Genomic DNA, 18829 nt, shown 5'->3' with positions numbered 1-18829 from the left:
ATCCCTTTGACGTTGCTTTTATAGTAATATTTGAGACATTTCTAGATAACAAAAACTAAAACTGTTAAAATTGTGAGAAAAAAAAGGTTGACTGTAGCTAAGTATACACAAATATTCCTAAGCATGCTTTTAATATGGCGTTTTCAACTATGAAAAGGATAATGAAAAGTGTTTACGTACAATAATATTTGAGGTACATATATGGTACATCAAATTAAGTACTGCAACTTGTAATTTTGTGTGAAAATGATTTAATTTGGTAACTTGTTTACCTTTATAAGTAACAATATTTTAATTTCAACTATAAAATATCACAGCGTAGTGAATATAGAAATCATACTCATATATTACATAATATAGATGTCATGACAGGATCAGGTGCAATCTTAGGATAATCTGGCTAAACGCTTACAACAATGCGAAAAAGGGAATTTGTATTTTGTTTCAAAATTCAATTTAGTTTTAATGATTTCAAATCCGTTTTTGCTTTGCAATTCGCATTTTTCTAGGAAATAAAATGTTCTTAATTATTATTTCAAATATGGGCAAAATTTTAAGAACAAATATATATCAGTCAAATTATACCCAATATTGTTCCTTCTCAAATGCATATCAACAATTGTCAAAACATCTTACAACTAGATATTAGTTTGAAGTTTACAATCAGGTACTCTTGCATATACGATTTCCCTGGCTCTAATTTTTAAGTTTCGTGGCAGTAAAAATAATCCTTCCACATGTATATATTCACTAGTGATAGTAAATCTTATAGTAATATTAACTGAAAATATCAAATTTCTTTCTACATGTATTTGAGCGTTGTATTTTATATTATTAAAGAATAATGACATTTTAATAAGAACAAATTATAATTCTAACCGCAGAAAATACACCGTAGGATTAATCCTGTTTTTTTTTCTGTCCAGCATAATTTTCTTTCAATTCCTATTCCCCCCTGTAAAACAATTAAAATCTTTCTGGTTAAAAAGATTCTATAACAAATGCAGGCACTTTAAGTAATAATATGATAATTGAAACTACAAATGGTAATCTTGTATGGACCCTGAACGGGATGAAGATAATTCATCATGAGCTACAACAACTTCTTTCAAGTCTTCTCTGTCAAAAACAGTCATTTCAACTTGTTCCGTACAAACAGGATCTAATTCTTTCTCATCTTTTTGAAAGTTCCTACGTTTTTCTGATGGAGTTCTTTGCCTAACATCACTGGAGGTGTTGGCAGAAGGTATTGAGCTAGATGTATCTCCTATGTGTTCCTCTTCAATGTCATGTAACAATGAACATGAACCATTGGGTATGTTCCGTTTGCTTGAAACAGAATCTCCACTACCTGATAAAACTTCTGAATCACAAGTACTTACACTTGAAGCCACACTTAAGCTTCTAAATTGATCTGAAGTATTATTTATATTCAGAAGGGATGTTATTAACATATTTTGTTGATCAATAAGTTTATTTATCTTTAGATCTAAGTATTTCACTTTGTCAGCTAAGAGTTCATTATGTGTATCTTTCTTTGATACATAATTGAGCATTTCGTATCGGAAACTAGAAATATCTTGCTTAAGCTCATCGAAATCAACTGAAAAAGAATAACAATGCACAATAAAATTAATATTTCCTTTCGACAAATTGCAATAAAGATGTTTTAAAGTACATTCCTAGCATACCTTAAATGATTTATAGACATGTAAATAAAACAAAGTATCTTTTGTGTCATTTAATGATTATCTAGCCAATTACCTTCAGTTGTAAATCATGAATAACGAATATAAATGATGCCATTTTTAGAGATTTGCAGTTACGATTTTAAGTCTTTTGAATTCCGAAGCAGATATTTCTTCGATCAAAGATGCATCTGATTTTATGCATGAAGTGGTCGCAATCTGTCATATATGGATTACGTTTAAAGTCGAACCATTAATCAGGAAATTGGTTTTTTTTTTAATTTAGATTGTTTCACAATTCGTCATGTCAGGCTTTTTATAGCTGACTTTATCATAGTTATGGTATGGGTTTTGCTCGTCGTTGACTGAATAGGATGACATAAATTTGCTGAAATCCACGTTATTTTGACGTTACTTGAAAGTTGACTCATTCATTGGCATTCATACTTCATAGCCTTACTTTATACCTTGTTTTTACCTCATGTTTGTCCTCTGTGACATCATCTTATGCGAATATGTATTGTATATTTCCTAAGAATGAGCTATATGCCAAATGCCAAAGTTACAGCCTTAACTACTTGCCCTTGCTGTACAAACATGTATTTTTGTGATAGGGTTCATGTTGGTCTGTCTTGTATGTTGTGAAGGTTTTATTTCGGCTTATAAATTTAGTAATAACGAATTTGATATTGAATGAATTCCATATATTGACTATAAATAGATTACAATATTTACCTTCACTTGCATCATCTTCTCTCTGGACATCAAATATGTACCTTTTAACAATTCTTTTCATTACTCTCTGCAAAATATTATTAGGATGAAAATATTTTAAATTCAAATGGCTTAATCAAAAGCTCTATCCCTTGAAACGAATTGATAAAAACTGTCATTGACTTGGTACAGGCATTTACTTAATATGTAACAAATGATGGATTAAACCTGGTTTTATAGCTAGCTTCACCTCTCACTTGTATGACAGTCACATCAAATTCCATTATATAATATTGCTGAGCATCTTAGCAAGGATTGAACGTTTCAAAATCCAGGTTTACAGTTCATGTTATTGTTTTGTAGATTCAGAAATTACACTTGTCAACATGCATGCGCAAGCTCCATGTGTTAATTAAAACAAATTGTGACACATTTTGAGGGAGGATATTCATTTACCTTATCTAAATGACGAAAGAACCTTTATGTCCGAGTTTAATACAAATAAAAGTTGGAAAAAGTCTCATTGGCAAGTACATTTTTTTTTTGCATCAATGCTAAATCATATTTTAAGTTCAAACAATGTATTGCTCTAGAATGAAATTAAATTAGTTGTGTTCAAACATATGCACTTGATTGAAACGATATTGTTTTAAAATATTACATAAAGATTCAGATAATCGATATTTGGGATGATACAAGGTTGTCCCATTTGCAATCATACCTTATCATCTTGTCTTATAAATATATTTCAATTGGATCATGAAGTTCCTTACATAGTCAGGTATTCATATATTCTTCGTTCAGAGGTTAGGTTTTGTGCGTTTCTCCTTATATAGTCAGGTATTCATATATTCTTCGTTTAGAGGTTAGGTTTTGGGTGTTTCTCCTTACATAGTCAGGTATTCATATTTTCTTCGTTTAAAGGTTTGGTTTTGGACGTTGCTCCTTATATAGTCAGTAATTCATATATTTTAGGTTTAGAGGTAAGTTTTTGGCGTTTCTCCTTACATAGTCAGGAATTCATATATTCTTCGTTTAGAGGTTAGGTTTTGAGTGTTTCTCCTTACATAGTCAGGTAGTTATATATTCTTCGTTTAGAGGTTAGGTTTTGGGCGTTTCTCCTTATATAGTCAGGTATTCATATATTCTTCGTTTAGAGCTTAGGTTTTGGGCGTTTCTCATTATATAGTCAGGTATTCATATATTCTTCGTTTAGAGGTTAGGTTTTCGGTGTTTCTCCTTACATAGTCAGGTATTCATATTTTCTTCGTTTAGAGGTTAGGTTTTGGACGTTGCTCCTTACATAGTCAGGAGTTCATATATTTTTCGTTTAGAGGTTAGGTTTTGGGCGTTTCTCCTTACATAGTCAGGAATTCATTTATTATTCGTTTAGAGATTAGGTTTTGTGCGTTTCTCCTTACATTGTCAAGTATTCATATATTCTTCGTTTAGAGGTTAGGTTTTGGGCGTTTCTCATTATATAGTCAGGTATTTATATATTCTTCGTTTAGAGGTTAGGTTTTGCGCGTTTCTCATTAAACTACTCTAAAAAAAAACTTAACTGAATTGGTTCAGCAAAGTTGAAAGCGAATACAATTGGAATACTTTTTATTTCATTTTGGTTATGTATAACCTTACGTTATAATGCATTAATACATTTTGACTTTGAATCGATTGTGTATGAACGAGCAATCTTTGCTTGCAATAAATTTATGAATAATTATTTTCAATTAGTATACTAGTAAGTTGAATGCTTTTGCCGTATTTTATATTGACCAGTTTAACTCTTTTTTTTCGTGTTTAAAACTACACATTGTTGTGTGTCATTTTGTTTAATCTATAAATCTAAAATAGTGGTGCTTTTCGTATGTTGTTAGTTTTCCTAACTGAACAAAGAGAAACAAAGACGGGTAGGATCGGAAGAGAAACTAAAGAATGTAGGTAGAGTTGTTTTATGTTCCCCTATTAGCAAATATGTTACAAATATTTGTCTCGTAAAAAACTAGAAATTTATACATCACTGACATATATTTAATTGTCCTGAAATGTGTGAAAGATATTAAGCATTGAATTTTATGTCTTTTCAATAAGTTATCATTATTAGAACTATTAAAAATATATAACTTTTAGACTTTCTTCTTGTTCGAGATATTTATATTTTTTAACACACAATTCACACCTATAAAAATGTTAAAATACCAATACTTATATAAATTACCTTGTATGTTAAGGAAACATAGACAAGATTCGGATCTGAGTCACAACGTACAAAACCATTTGTTGTGTTGTTTCTTTCCCGAAAACGCTTGATTCCTTTTAACTGTTCACTTGACCCGTTACGATTTTCCTCCCAGCCTGCCGTTGCAGTCTCAGCAGCCTAAATATATATATACATCAAATAATAAAACACAATATGTGAACCAAGTCGACGAATTACTATGTCATTGTAAATAGCACATTAAAGCAGATAATGAATACCCATTACATGTATATCCAATTAAAAAGCAATGAATTGCACTTATTGACGAAATTTCAAATAATTACACATGTGTAAAGGAATAACTTTTGAACAATTACAAAGGTAAAAGGTATAATTTTAGAAACCGACAACGCGTCACACGGTATGATAACATCATAAGGAGATAAGTACTTGTATTTACTGGAATAAATGAGATAAAATGTTTGATGGGAAACAGAAGAACAGACAATCGGACTGAGATATTGTAAAAAGTACATATTACTTCATTTTCAACATACGTAAAAATAATGTTTCTTTTGGTAATCATGTATCTTAGATTGTTAAAGTTGTTTTCTCAGTCGATTTATCAATTTCGAACAGCGGTATACTACTGTTGCCTTTTTTATTGCCAATTCGCATCTTCCTCGGTTTGTGTCTGTTCGGTATCAGCGCTGATGAAGTTAGTGCGCTTAATACCACATCCGTCACTTGAAAATAACGCGAACAGATAGACAAGTACACGTATATTCTATAGCATTGATTTTGGTTTTCTGGAAATTCTGTAGGAAGTTTATGCAAAGTTCAAACATAAAGAGTTCAAATTTGATGCAACATATACGCATTTCGACGATAAACGTCAACTTAAATTCGAGAAAAGTGTATGTAATCAATTTAAAAATATCTTTTATTAAAATTCTGAAAATTCTGTAATGAAAATATTTGCTCTGTAACAAGGCTTTGGTACTCTTTCCGACGACTTTTCAGCGATCCCTAAGACTTCACTAAACAATATGTGTACTACGAACTTACAGGACTGTTTGCACTATTAAACATTTCTCTATCCTTTACTCTCCCAGGGTGTGGCTTAACATCCGCCTCACTTTTCTGTGGACAACAGCTTTTGCAAAAAAATTGGAAAATTCGTAAAAGTGCTTTAGGAGTTGGAACTATATTGAATGGAATAGGAAGAGTTGCATCGTCTCTAATGTATTCCATATACAATTTTGTCCTTGCAAACTTCCATTCTGTATCTGCCTCCTCCTGAAATATTTATATGAATTGGTTAAACGATGGTGGTTGATTATTGATAACTGATTATCGACTGATTGGATGATAATTGAACATGTTGAAGGTGGTCAGGATGTATAATGATGATATGATTACAACAAGGACAGCAACAATTTCAAAATAAAAACAAATGAAGATTTTGTCTCTGCACAGAGTTCATATTTACTCAACATAGATGTCAGTATAGTAGAATTTTATGAGACTTGTCAACATAATGGAACCTTATGAGACTGTCATGTAAGTCAGAGGTTTAGCTAGCTATAAAACCAGGTTTAATCCACCATTTTCTATGTATACATAAGAAAATGACTGTATTATGTCCGAAATAAAACAGTGGTTACCCATTCGTTATATGTGCTTGAGCTTTTGCCATTTTTTTTTACCATTTGATTAGGTACTTTCCGGTTTTAATTTTCCTCGGAGTTCAGTGGTTTTGTTATTTCTTTTTTTAAGGACAAAACAATACGAACCTGAATTATTTCGAAGGATCTAGACATCATTGCTATCAACATATTTAAAAGCACGATAACTGTTGAAATATTGTAGGCTCCAAATATCACATATCCAACATTTTCTATAAAGTAACTATTAAAATCTCCAAGTTCAACTACATCGGGATCCCCTCGACCAAATAGGGACCAGAATACTGTAATAAATGTCTTGTCAATTCTGAAATAAAAAAAGTCGTTTTGTATATTTGTTGTCAGCACACACGTTCTTATTTCATTGTTATTATTTTTCAATCAAAATTGTTTCATGCAAAGGTTGACAACACGGCATGTGAAGGCGTCATAATTATTTTTTTGTTCATGGCAAATGTTTACATGAATTTGAAATTCATCAACTTTTTTTTTTTTTTTTTTTATATACATCCATTCATACATAGCAAAACAATTATAAATTGTGATATGAAATGCGATCCAACTTATGTCTTCAACACTTCGGTGTTGACATGAATATCAATAATGTGGTCATTTTTATAAATTTCCTGTTTACAAAACTTTGACTTTTTCGATAACTAAGGATTTTTCTAACCCAGGCATTGATTATCTTAGCCGTATTTGGCACAACTTTTTGGAATTTCGGATCCTCAATGCACTTCAGCTTTGTACCTATTTGGCTTTATACACATTTTGATATGAGCGTCACTGATGAGTCTTATGTAGACAAAACGCACGTCTGGTATACAAAATTATAATCCTGGTACCTTTGATAACTATTTAAAAGTAAAATATATTGAATTAAAAACGGATTCATGGGATAAACCTTACATTCCAAAATGTTTTTCAGCTTTGGCTGATACATTACTGCTTAAATTCCCAAACTGAACCTGCGATCGCACATCTACTGGATAGTACCAATACAGGTTATGTAAACCAACCATGAAGGCCACAAATACTACCAGAAATATAATAACAAACTTTAAAATGTCCTGCAAATAAATGAAGTTAAATAATTAGTATATATTAACCAGAATTTGAAAAGGGTAAAGAAAAAATTAGGCTCTCATCAATCTTCACTAAATTAACCTTGTTTACCCTTTATACAAGTATCTTGCTGTTCTGTGTGAGCCATGGATTCGTGACTAAGGCCGTTCTTTGACTTATAAGGGTTTACTTTTGCACATTTTGACTTTGATGAAGAGTTGTCTTATTGGTACATATACCACACCTTATTATATATATATATATATATAAATGTGGTCTAGCGGGACGGCTACAGTGCAGGCGATTTGGCGTCACGATATCTCAGTAGTATGGGTTCGAATCCCGGCGAGGAAAGAACAAAAAATCGAAGTGTTGCTTAAGTATAAAAAAAAAGCATCTATATGACTAATCGGAACATGAAAAAATATCCAATTTATTCTCAGATCGACTTTGCCTTAAGAAGTAACGTATGTAGTTTCTTTAACTTATCTGAGACCCACATAATATTCTGAAATTTAGCATGTCAATACCTATACATTACTAATGCATTACTAAACTTATGAAACCATTTGGGACTATGAGTGAACTAAAATTGGTGTCAGCTCAGTTCTATATTGTTTGTGCAGTTGTTTCTTGTTCTAAGCATTATTTGGCTATTTGTTATGCAACTATATTGTTCAAATCTTTTATCAAGCTTTTACGAATCAAATAGAATATCTTGAACGTTAAACAGAAACAACGTACGATTATTTTATTGAATCACAAAATGTTATGTATATAGTGCATTAGACACAAAGAAGATAACAATAGTTCCTGCCTGCAATTTTTGTTGTTTGCTAATGGGAAACAATATATACGTTCATATTATTTTTTTAAAAACAAAACAATATATCATATGAAATTTTAATAAACAAATTAAACATGCACAATCACCAACTTACGGTTATCATTCTTGCAAGTGAGATTTGCATAGGTCCAAATAATTCATTTGCTGGTAAGAGGAAGGAAAGACGTGTAAAACTAATAATATTTGCTATGGCAAACAGACCCTCTGAGATATTGTGTGGATCCAAAGCGTGCCAAAAATATCTGTCTGTGAAAGAAATATTTTAGAACATTATAAAATCAAACTGGAAAGCATATGATTTTCCGACAAATAAATTTTCTGGATATACAAATGAAAAAGGTACCTTTTGTGGCAGGTGCGTATGAAGTTAACATTGGTATCGCTGTCTTCTTTTTCTACTGTTTTGTATTGCTCAATCTTATGATTTATGATGTGTTTTTTAAACATGTTGTTTGTCCTTACATCGTTTTTCGTGTTTTCGCCATTACATTGTCAGTTTGGTTTTGACTTGAAGAGTTTAAAACTGATACTTTGGAATACTGCGTTAGCAGAATAATATCCTGTATGCCTTGATTCATATTAACTATGTTGTTTAACCCAGATTATACATGTATAAGAACGTATGAAACATAATTATGCAAATTTCAAATTTGAAATTTGAAACAAATTTGCCAATCGTAATGTTTAATGTCATCATTAAGTCATCGGTTGTATTAATTTTTTTCTTATGATTTTTTTGGCCCTTTCGTAATTTATTTATCATTGAATAATTAACTGATGATCCAAGACCTTTAAAAGGCAACATAGCTTTTCTTAATGAGTTGGATATTTGTTCACCATAATGGATGGTTCTTCAGATTACAATAGTATGGTTGATTAAATTTACGTTTGCTTACTCTTCAGGAGCACACGAGATCAACCCACATAAATAACGCTTTGCACAGTCTATATCAATGTTGTGTGTTCTGATTTCTGTTTGTCTTTCTTAACATTTTGTTTGTAGACTTATGAGTTGTATATCAAATTGATCCATTTTTCCGTACTTACCAGCAGGAAGCCAGTACCAGTGAGATTCTGCCTGTTTTGATCCATTTCCTAATTTATTCCAATGATCTTCACTTTCAAAATAATATATGGATTCATTTACCTGAAAAAATTTCTTTGATTATCTTCTTTTTCTTTCAATTTGTAAAGAATTTATTATACATAATATGTTTTATTGTTTTTAGCTATAAGTTCTGTCATGCAGTGGTTCTCAAACCATTCCTATAGGAACAAAGTATCCATCCGGTGGTAGTCCTTACCAAATATGTCTGTAAATTATGTTGTTTGCTGGGTTACATGCACGTCTGAACATGTTCCAAGATGTATGAAACCTTCCCTTCTATTCACAAGGCATCTACATTAAAGATCAGATTTGTTCTCATATCTGTACCCTCTGTCATCATTATTTTAGAGACCAAAGTTTAGCAAACCGATAAAACTTCAAATATACTCTATGGATAGAATAAAACTCAGAGCAGCATTACTATGGGACATGTCAAACTCATATCTTTAGACAAATCTTCCTTCTATCATTTTCCTTTTTTTTTATGAGTATGTGATTTTAGATACTTCTACAGAGATTGATGAGCCATGTCTCTGTTCGAATTGTTTTTCTCAGCTCGAAACCTTTTCAAAAACTTAGAAAAGATGGGAATGTTGACCTATGCTGACCAAACTGCACATTGATTGAAATCCGTCATGTACAATGATATCGAACTGTCATCAAGATGTAGCACTTAACGTATTATAAATATATACAAATAACCCTAACACACGCTTAAAATGACACAGGTGTTCCCCATAATTAGGTCTAACTTCATGCTCAATAAAAAATGTAAATATTTTAAATCTTTATTCAATGTATTGTAATGCTTTGATATTGATAAAATAGTATTCAATGTTGGGGACGTGGTGCATGACAATTTTATTTCAAGACTGACACTTTCTACAATCCATATAGAAACAAAACAGTATAAAGAAAGATAACCCAAAAAGTATTCGTTTATCGGACTATAGCATGAATTTCAACAATTCTAAAAAGATGATGTATGAAATATTCACTCACAGCAATCGACAATGGTAACATTTGCACTGAATCGCTTTTGTTGAATAAGGATCTTATAGAATGGATTCAAAAAAGGCACTAAGCCTCAATTCTCACTTGGAGATTTTAATAATGGATTGGTTAATCATTTTTATAAGCATACCGATAAAGAATTTGAATAATTAAAGAATATTGGTATGGAAGGATAATTAATTTATGCTTGATATGACTATTTAGTAATTTACCGATTATGACTTCGCTTACCTTCATAATACTGACATATCGCATGGTAAACGAAGTTATATACAACGTTAACACTGCAACATCTAAGTAATTGTACAATGAGTCGAAGTAGTCATAAAAACCTTCTGCATACACTTGTTTTAATTCTTGCCAAAGCATACCTTCAAAAGAAATATTACAAAATGTTAAACACAAATTACAAATGTTATTTCAACTGATCGGGAGGAGCTTACGTTTCAATTTGCATAAAGACAGTCTATTTAAAGATGTGTGTGATAAGGATGATTGCCGTTATAATAATAACTGATTTATAATCATCTATCAGTGTCATCAAAGGAATTTACAAAAGAATGACTGGACACTTCGTTGAGGCGTTTATTCTAAAACACCCATCTACAGATGGACTGGTTTATTATGAGCTAACCGGTTGAACTCCGCCCAGTCAAGTGAAATAAATTGAGTAATACATTCCCATTCTATTTCTCACTTAAGGAGGCTCGCGGGTACACACATTTTAGCATAAAAAAAATGTTTTTTAATATTTATTTTTTTATTACACTTAGTCTATTAGTTATTACTTTAAGGTGGTACCCAACACTTTCACTAAAATCAATTTGGCTCTTTCAATTTTCATAAAATTTTGACAATGTATTTACTTTGACCCTTTAACAAAAATATAAAAAAATCAAAAAGTTTGAACCAACCGTTTTGTCAGAAAAATTACACTGGTTATATAGCAGTTTGACAAACACCAATTTTGATCATTGAGAAGCTTAATATTCCCTTTACAACACAACGTAATTAAAACGTTTAGCTGAATTTACAGAGTTATCTCCCTGTAGTGTTAGGTACCACCTTAAAATATGATACAAAAATTAACCAACAACATCGATTCGGTTTGGCCCTAGATGACTTTTAAAATGTTTATATCATTGAAAAAGCTCAAAATTATCTCCCTTAAAATTGAAATATCTTTTTTTTACTCATCGGTGGCCTATATTTTTTATTATTGTTTTCAAATAAGCTATACATTAACGAAACAATTGTAAAATTTAAGCGATTTTGTTAGGTTCTCTTCTTATTTCGATATTACCTCTGTTTCTCCTATTAGTTCAACAGAAAAAAGTACCTTTACAAAAATGTATGCTTTTTTCGAAGGCAGATTGTGAGCGTAATTGATCGGTGACCCCTCTTTTTTATTTTTATTTTCTATTAGGTATAAGACCCAGTACTTGTATAGAGAAAAAAAACCGAAATCTTATATTAAATAAAAAAAAAGTTAAACCTGCTTGCCCCTTAACATGTTTAGTAGCACTGTTCTATAATTTAGTATCATTGGGCAGCTGCTGTTATATTGTCCTATACCTATAGTCAGTGTAATGGTACTGGCATACTATTACTAGTACATTTAAACTTTTACTTAAGACATTTTCAGGTTTCAGGGGACGGGGTATATGTTCGAGTAGAATTTGATTTTCAAATGCTACAATTATATTGATAGTTACGTTAAAGCGCTCCTTGTATAGTACATTTATTGTTTTTCACATAATATCACTTTGAGATGATCAATGATAAACATTCCAGTACTAATGACAAACTTACAATTTGTAAAATGCACTGTTGATGTATAATAAATTTCATCGATTTTTTTATGATTGAGGAATAAATACAACCATAAACATTTGGAATAGAATACTTGCAAACTTTTTACTGTGACGCATCCTGAATTTTACAAAAGGTCGACAGAACATCAGCTTTCAACCAACAAAATCGTAAAGTTGTCAGATCAAATTTTTAAATTGAAAGTAATCTCGTGTTCGTCTTCAATAAGGAAACACTCAATGCTTTCTTTCTTGTCAAGCTTTTTTTAAATAGAGTCATGTGTAGAACTTTTAATGATGTTTTACGACCGAAATATGTATTTTATAAATATATTCCAAAACATCAAATGTTCTCATAGAACTGTTCTCGTGTTTCGTAAAAACTGCTTTCAAAACAAACAAGAATGTCACAGTACGGCATTCAACGGTCTGCCATTGAAATTGAATTAAATTTTGAATTGTGTCTGTTTTACCTATACATTGTGTGTGCTTACCAACAATCCATATTGTCAATAACATATGAATAACTTCTGGCTTAAATGTCCTCAAGGCAAAGTCCTCGGGCAATACTCTTGGTATATGAGCATGATTACTTATAACAGTGTTTCTGAATTCTGTATAATGTACAAACGCCGTATTCCTTTCATTCCTAGAAAAATTCCTGTTTGCTATATTAGGCATTTCGGATACACTTGAAACAACAATCATAATTAAAAAAGTTATAAACGAAATTGCATGACCAATAAACTTAATGCATGGATACTTTGTAAATCTACCAATCTGAAAAAGAAAGAAGCATTCTCATTGAAGGTATCAGCGAACCAAAAACGGCAGTAAATTATATAGTTTATATAAATACATGTTTTTTAAGTTAAAACTTATTTCGGACAAATTAAAGGTTTTTGTGTAAAAACATATTACTTCCGAAGGTAAGTAGAAAAACAAAAAAACATGGCAAACAAGCTATGACTACTGTAACATGTACGTCAGGACACATCCCTGTATAAACTGCGTCCGTCGATGGTGCAACATTGTTGCAATGTTGCACGACGTTTGCAGACGTCAATTGTCTTACATAGAAAACCGTGTGTATCGAAAAAAAAAATTGCCATTGAGAGAATGGAAATTAGCAAAAGAAAAATATTAAAATCTCATAAACAAGCTATATTGCAAGCAACGTAAAAGTATGCAAAAAATGCAAAGTAAGTTATGTCGGATATGACATTTTATCCTGTTCCTGTGTGTTTTCGCTGATTGAAACCTTATAGGTTTTCTATTGGAATGTTTAATGTCAATACTATGTACGCAGTGTGCATATATAGACCTTTATACACTTTTTTTAATACACATTTAAATTGTACCTATGACTTTGTTGCTATCATACATAGAAGAACGCAATGAAACAAAAGTTAAATGTAACACATTCGACAATCATTTATCTAAAGTACAATGTGTGTTTAATTGTACCTTTGAATTTGGTGCTATCATATAAAGTAACGCAATGAAAGGATAGGTTAACGTTACACATCCCACCATCATAGATCTAAAGAACCAATTGGATCTCTCAAGTGACCGTAGGTCATCATACCATATACTGACTAGCTTCTGTTGACAGCTTGGATGGGCTACAAACTGTAAGATAATCATTTTAGTGTTACATTTAATTATGAAATAAAGACTTAACTGACCAGAAGTGTATATTTAAAGCACTGAGTCAAAAGGTAACAGCATAATAAAATACATTCCACAAAGTCGATTTCATAAGTGGATGGCTGCAAGACTATGAAAGTATTATTAACCCAGTAGATATAAAGACTTACCTCAAGTGTATATTTAAAAAAAAACTGAGTCAAAAGGTAACAGCATAATAAAATACATTCCACAAAGTCGATTTCATAAGTGGATGACTGCAAGACTATGAAAGTATTATTAACCCAGTAGATAGAGTTTTTGTGACAGTATTCTTTATATGTAAAATAAGTTCAGTTTGTTGTTGTTGCATTATACTGAGTACGATATACAGAAGACTTTGGTGAATTTAGTACATGTATGTGTATGTGTTTTACATTACAAGTTTGATCTTTGTTTTAATATAGGAAACAATTATGAGAATATTTTTTTTAAAGGGCCTCGTATAAACCATGCATGATATATTTCCCACAGGACGTAGAGTAACTATCAATTAATTGAAAATCTATCGCATTTAATCAAATTCTGTATCAAATCAAATCTAATCAGATAACATCTTTTGGTAATAATATACTGAATGCAGAAACAGATATTCTTTGTATTGTGTATTGCATATAAATTGGATTCTAAAATTGAGTAATTGTTTTATTGTGCTGTCATATCTGAGCTTAAATTTTGTATAGTAAAAAATTAGTCTCGAAGTTAACCTGGCTAAGAGAGGATTAGCTATTACTACAGATATAAAACCTATCAACTAAATGATATCGTTGCACCCAAACCGACTCCACTATTTAGCTACGTTGATTCTGTGACAATTGTTTAGTGTTTCAATTATTGTATGTGCTGTTGCTGTGCTATTCAGTGTTAAATTCTGACTTGTTCAACTAATGTGTTGTTCTATTTTTGTAATATCAGTAGGGACTTTATCATGTTTATAACATGAGTTCAATAGAGGTTATGTTCTTAGTCCAAAAAATTATGATGTCTTGAAAGGCTATTATATTTTTTTCTTTCACGAAAATATAATTGCCTTTCAAAACGTCATAATAATTTGGATTAGTATGTTTTATGATTCTTTGATTATTTATAATCCAAATACAAAAGACATATTGGAGTTATAAATTTATCTAATGAATTAATATAATGACTACTGATCTTGATATGTTTTGTTTTCTTTGAAATTAAATTCTCTATAAAAAAAAACTGCACACACGAAGCATTTTAAACACTCAAAGGGTATATTCTTAATTTATGATTATTAATGTTAGTAGTGGTTAAAACGAGTTTTGAATTCTGCTACACATTTCTCATTGTGAGTCTGCCCATTTCAACATCAAACAAATGGCAAAACAACAATCAATCAAAAAAATTAGATGAAGTATAATAAATGAAATAAAAAGATTGCTTCGGTTATCAATGCTTACACTGTATCTTTGATTAAACGTCTGCTCTGTCGTCACTTCAACTAGTATTTCTAGTAGTTATCAATAATAAAACATGTTTTCATGACGAAGACTCAATCGTTTATTTGAAAACTCTAAGTCATTGTTTTTCTTGATTAAAAAACAAATTCAACAGAATGAACATATCACAACAATAAATCTTTAAGTTTAAATTCATGATCTCGAGTTTCATGACAACGTACAAAATTATTTTTTTTCTGGATTTGAATTTATTCTTTCAGGCAAAAGGTTCGGCAGACGATGAATTTTAATGCACTTTGCAAATGAATGTTAATCGTGAACTGCAGTGTGTCCGTGAATGTTAAGACGTCTCTGGAAGAATTTAGCATTTTATATTATATCTAGATTATTAAGCTTGTATATTATATCTAGATTATTTAGCATTTTATATTATATCTAGATGGTTGTGTATGTAACATTTCAACTATCCAATTACTTTTACATCCACTGTTTTTTTATTCTATTTATTTTTCATTAAGGGGGGGGGGGGTCTTTTAGGGAAGAGTCCTTATTACTTTTGCATCAGGTGGTGTTTTCTTTTGTACCTTTGGTATAGGGAAGTTGTTCAGTTTTTAAACTTAAAAGCTTGACCTTCCATTACAAATCAGTTTCCGTCGGAGTTTTTCTCAACCTTTGATTTTCAGTATATTGTTCTGTGGACGTCTACAATTTTTGTTATGTCTACTTTTTGATATTGCATACTTTTTTGAATTATTTAAAAAAAAAACTACCAATAAAAAGCTTCATAAAACTAAATTTTTCGGAACATATTAACTCACCTTCTTTTCGTTGTAATGTATTGCCAATTTCAAACGTGAAAGAAGTTCATAGGTCTCGTCGTCACTGTCGCGTCCCTTCTTATTCAATAGGATTTCTAATTCATCATGTCCTCGGACCTTGTCCAGTAATTTTACAATATATTCACTAAGTTGGTCTGCCAAAGCCAAATATTCATTCTGAAAATAATAATAATAAATAAAAGCTAGTGAATAAAATAATTCTAAAGACTATGCTTGGATAAGTAGAACATCTTGTTCAGCTCATGCGGTAAATCTTTTTTATTCCATTATGTTTAAATACATATATAAAGACAACAGTAGTATACCGCTTTTCAAAACTCATAAATCCATGGACAAAAAACCAAAATCGGGGTAACAAACTAAAACCGAGGGATACCTAGACCAAAAACTTGAACCGGAAGCGGGACAGATCGACAAACAGACCGGCGAACGGACAAACAGACAAAAAAGGGCTGCACAGACAAATGAAGGGATGCACATACAAACGAACGGCTGCACATACCGAAAAACTGACAATATTTGGGCATAAAGTAAAAATACAATCAACTGTTACAGTATTGAAGGAGAAAATGAGTAATTCATTAGTAGACACAACTTAATGAGATTAAACCAGTCTATTGTTTTGACTGCGTAATATAGAAAATATTAGACGTACATGTATAATCCATTACATATATTATTAATCATGCAATTATTTAATCTCTAGTACCCTAATAAAGTTGTTAATAGCGGGTAATACCAACAATAGCGTTAGAATTAAGAGACATCACATGTCGGTTACATATATGCTGCCGACAATAAAAGCCAGTTATGAGATACTGATTTGTTAAACGACCATATATATCTTCCTCGATTGTTGTTTTTTTTAAATCGAATATTATTACAAATATAGAATCCCATTGCGTTACCTCACAATATCTCCTTTGTCTATAAATTCTGCACTAATCCTGAAATAAATTGCGATTCGATACGTTTTAGTTGTTCTATTGAATGGACTGAAGACTCCTTGAGGTATCTAGCAATAGAACAATATGTGATACAAGCAAATATCAATCAGGATACGTCATTCATATGTATATATCCAGTTATTCTGACATTGGTATAACAGTGATTGAATGAAATGTATTGCTAGGTTTAAACGCCACATTCAATACACCGTGTGGCTATATCATGGCAGCAAGGTTTGATTGATGAAGGAAGCCGGAGACGCTGCAACTGCCGCTGACCTTCGAAGTGTTTACTGGCAATCAAAGTCAGTTGAGATTGGAGTCAATTTCCTGGATGTTTTTTGTAGTTGTTTTTTTGTCATTTAAAGAACGTACCATCATCATTATCAAAAATACATAAAACTTCAATTAGTAAAATACTTCAAAATGTTGAAGTTTGTACTATTATCGGAACATAAAAAATAGATTTGTTTATATTCACATTAAAAACAATAAAAATGCATGTTATGTACAACTACTTCTGTTAAGTAAAACGAACTACATTCTTATAAGTAATTTGCATATAGTTTGGTCTATTGCACTATTACTTTTTATGGTTTATTTCAATCGAATGCACCGCTAAGGTCGGATTTGTTTTCCTTGTATTGATATTCTGGAATGACATTAATAGAGGCGTAATTATAAAAGAAAGAAGAATTGGTATGATTGTCAATGAGACAACTCTCTACAAGAGACCAACATAATCCAGAAATTAACAACTATATATCACCGTACGGCCTTCAACAATGAGTAAATCCCATACCGCATAGTCAGCTATACAAATTGTGTAGATCAACAGCTATAGGTCACCGTACTGGACAAGCATGCTCAGAGAATAAATGAGAAAACAGTATGGAGCATTTTTCTGCAAAAATGCCTGCGCAGTTTATTAATTTTTTCTTTGGAAAATGCAACCTTATTGTCATGAACAGCAGTTTCGAAGCATGCTTGCATATCATTATAACAATTACACTGTCTTCTATAATAAATAATTCAGTATACTCAGTAATATGCAGTTCATCATTTATGAAATTATGCTGAAATTTTATTTTTAATTTTAAAGTGCAAAATGCTATAAAATGTAATTGTGTTTTACATAGAAAAAAAACCAATAATCAAATGATTGAGTATCTCAATCTGATTGATTCAATAAGAACAAATTGGTTTGTTTTGTATTGTGGTTTTTAACCTTTCTTCTTTTTTTGCATGCCGTTTAATTTGACTGGCAAATTTAATAAATCCATATTGAATCTCTACCGTTTGTCTATGGTGATAAATCAGAAGCTTCATATTGATTTCGTCATTGTCGCTGTTATTAGTACTAACAGCACATATTAGTTACAACTAGCGACTGTATCAGTATTCCTTATGAAGTAAAATTCAATTAACCTTTATAAATGTTTCTATTTATAATGTTGTTTGCCTTAATTTCTGTACTTTGAATTACTTGAACAGAAATACTCTTAAGAGTACGTCAACCGACAACTTCATACAAATAAAAGAGCATTTTCACACATAATTTTTGAATGAAAATCTTAATATAAAAAGTCTATATAAGAAATAATCCAGAGCATTTTACTGTTTTCTTAATCGTGAACAATAAGGTCAATACAGCGTTATCTCTAGATTTCCTCAAATACTAGGTCTTCATAGATACAACGAGATAAAGGAAGACATCTATCTTTACTGTAATGGAAAAGAGGCGCAAAACATCAAAGAGGGACTCAAATCTTATAAGAAGAAGATAGACTAATAA

At 31.1% G+C, this 18829-nt stretch overlaps 1 protein-coding gene across 1 annotated transcript in view; it reads right to left on the bottom strand.

The window, feature by feature from the left end:
- Nucleotides 1-904: 904 nt before the first annotated feature.
- Nucleotides 905-18829, bottom strand: part of LOC134721475 (short transient receptor potential channel 7-like) — a 73784-nt gene continuing 55859 nt past the window's right edge. The window contains exons 5-16 of the mRNA XM_063584527.1: nt 16067-16243; nt 13603-13767; nt 12630-12915; nt 10556-10695; nt 9250-9349; nt 8297-8448; nt 7200-7360; nt 6399-6597; nt 5671-5901; nt 4621-4779; nt 2424-2490; nt 905-1603 (exon numbers count right to left, since the gene is read on the bottom strand). Coding sequence (XP_063440597.1) covers nt 1038-1603; nt 2424-2490; nt 4621-4779; nt 5671-5901; nt 6399-6597; nt 7200-7360; nt 8297-8448; nt 9250-9349; nt 10556-10695; nt 12630-12915; nt 13603-13767; nt 16067-16243 — 2403 coding nt within the window. The 3' untranslated portion in view covers nt 905-1037. The remainder of the gene's footprint in view (nt 1604-2423; nt 2491-4620; nt 4780-5670; nt 5902-6398; nt 6598-7199; nt 7361-8296; nt 8449-9249; nt 9350-10555; nt 10696-12629; nt 12916-13602; nt 13768-16066; nt 16244-18829) is intronic.

The sequence above is a fragment of the Mytilus trossulus genome, chromosome 6 (genome assembly GCF_036588685.1).
Source record: "Mytilus trossulus isolate FHL-02 chromosome 6, PNRI_Mtr1.1.1.hap1, whole genome shotgun sequence".
NCBI lineage: Eukaryota > Metazoa > Mollusca > Bivalvia > Mytilida > Mytilidae > Mytilus > Mytilus trossulus.
Note: the sequence above shows the minus strand (reverse complement) of the source record. Positions and strands in the feature narration are given on the sequence as shown.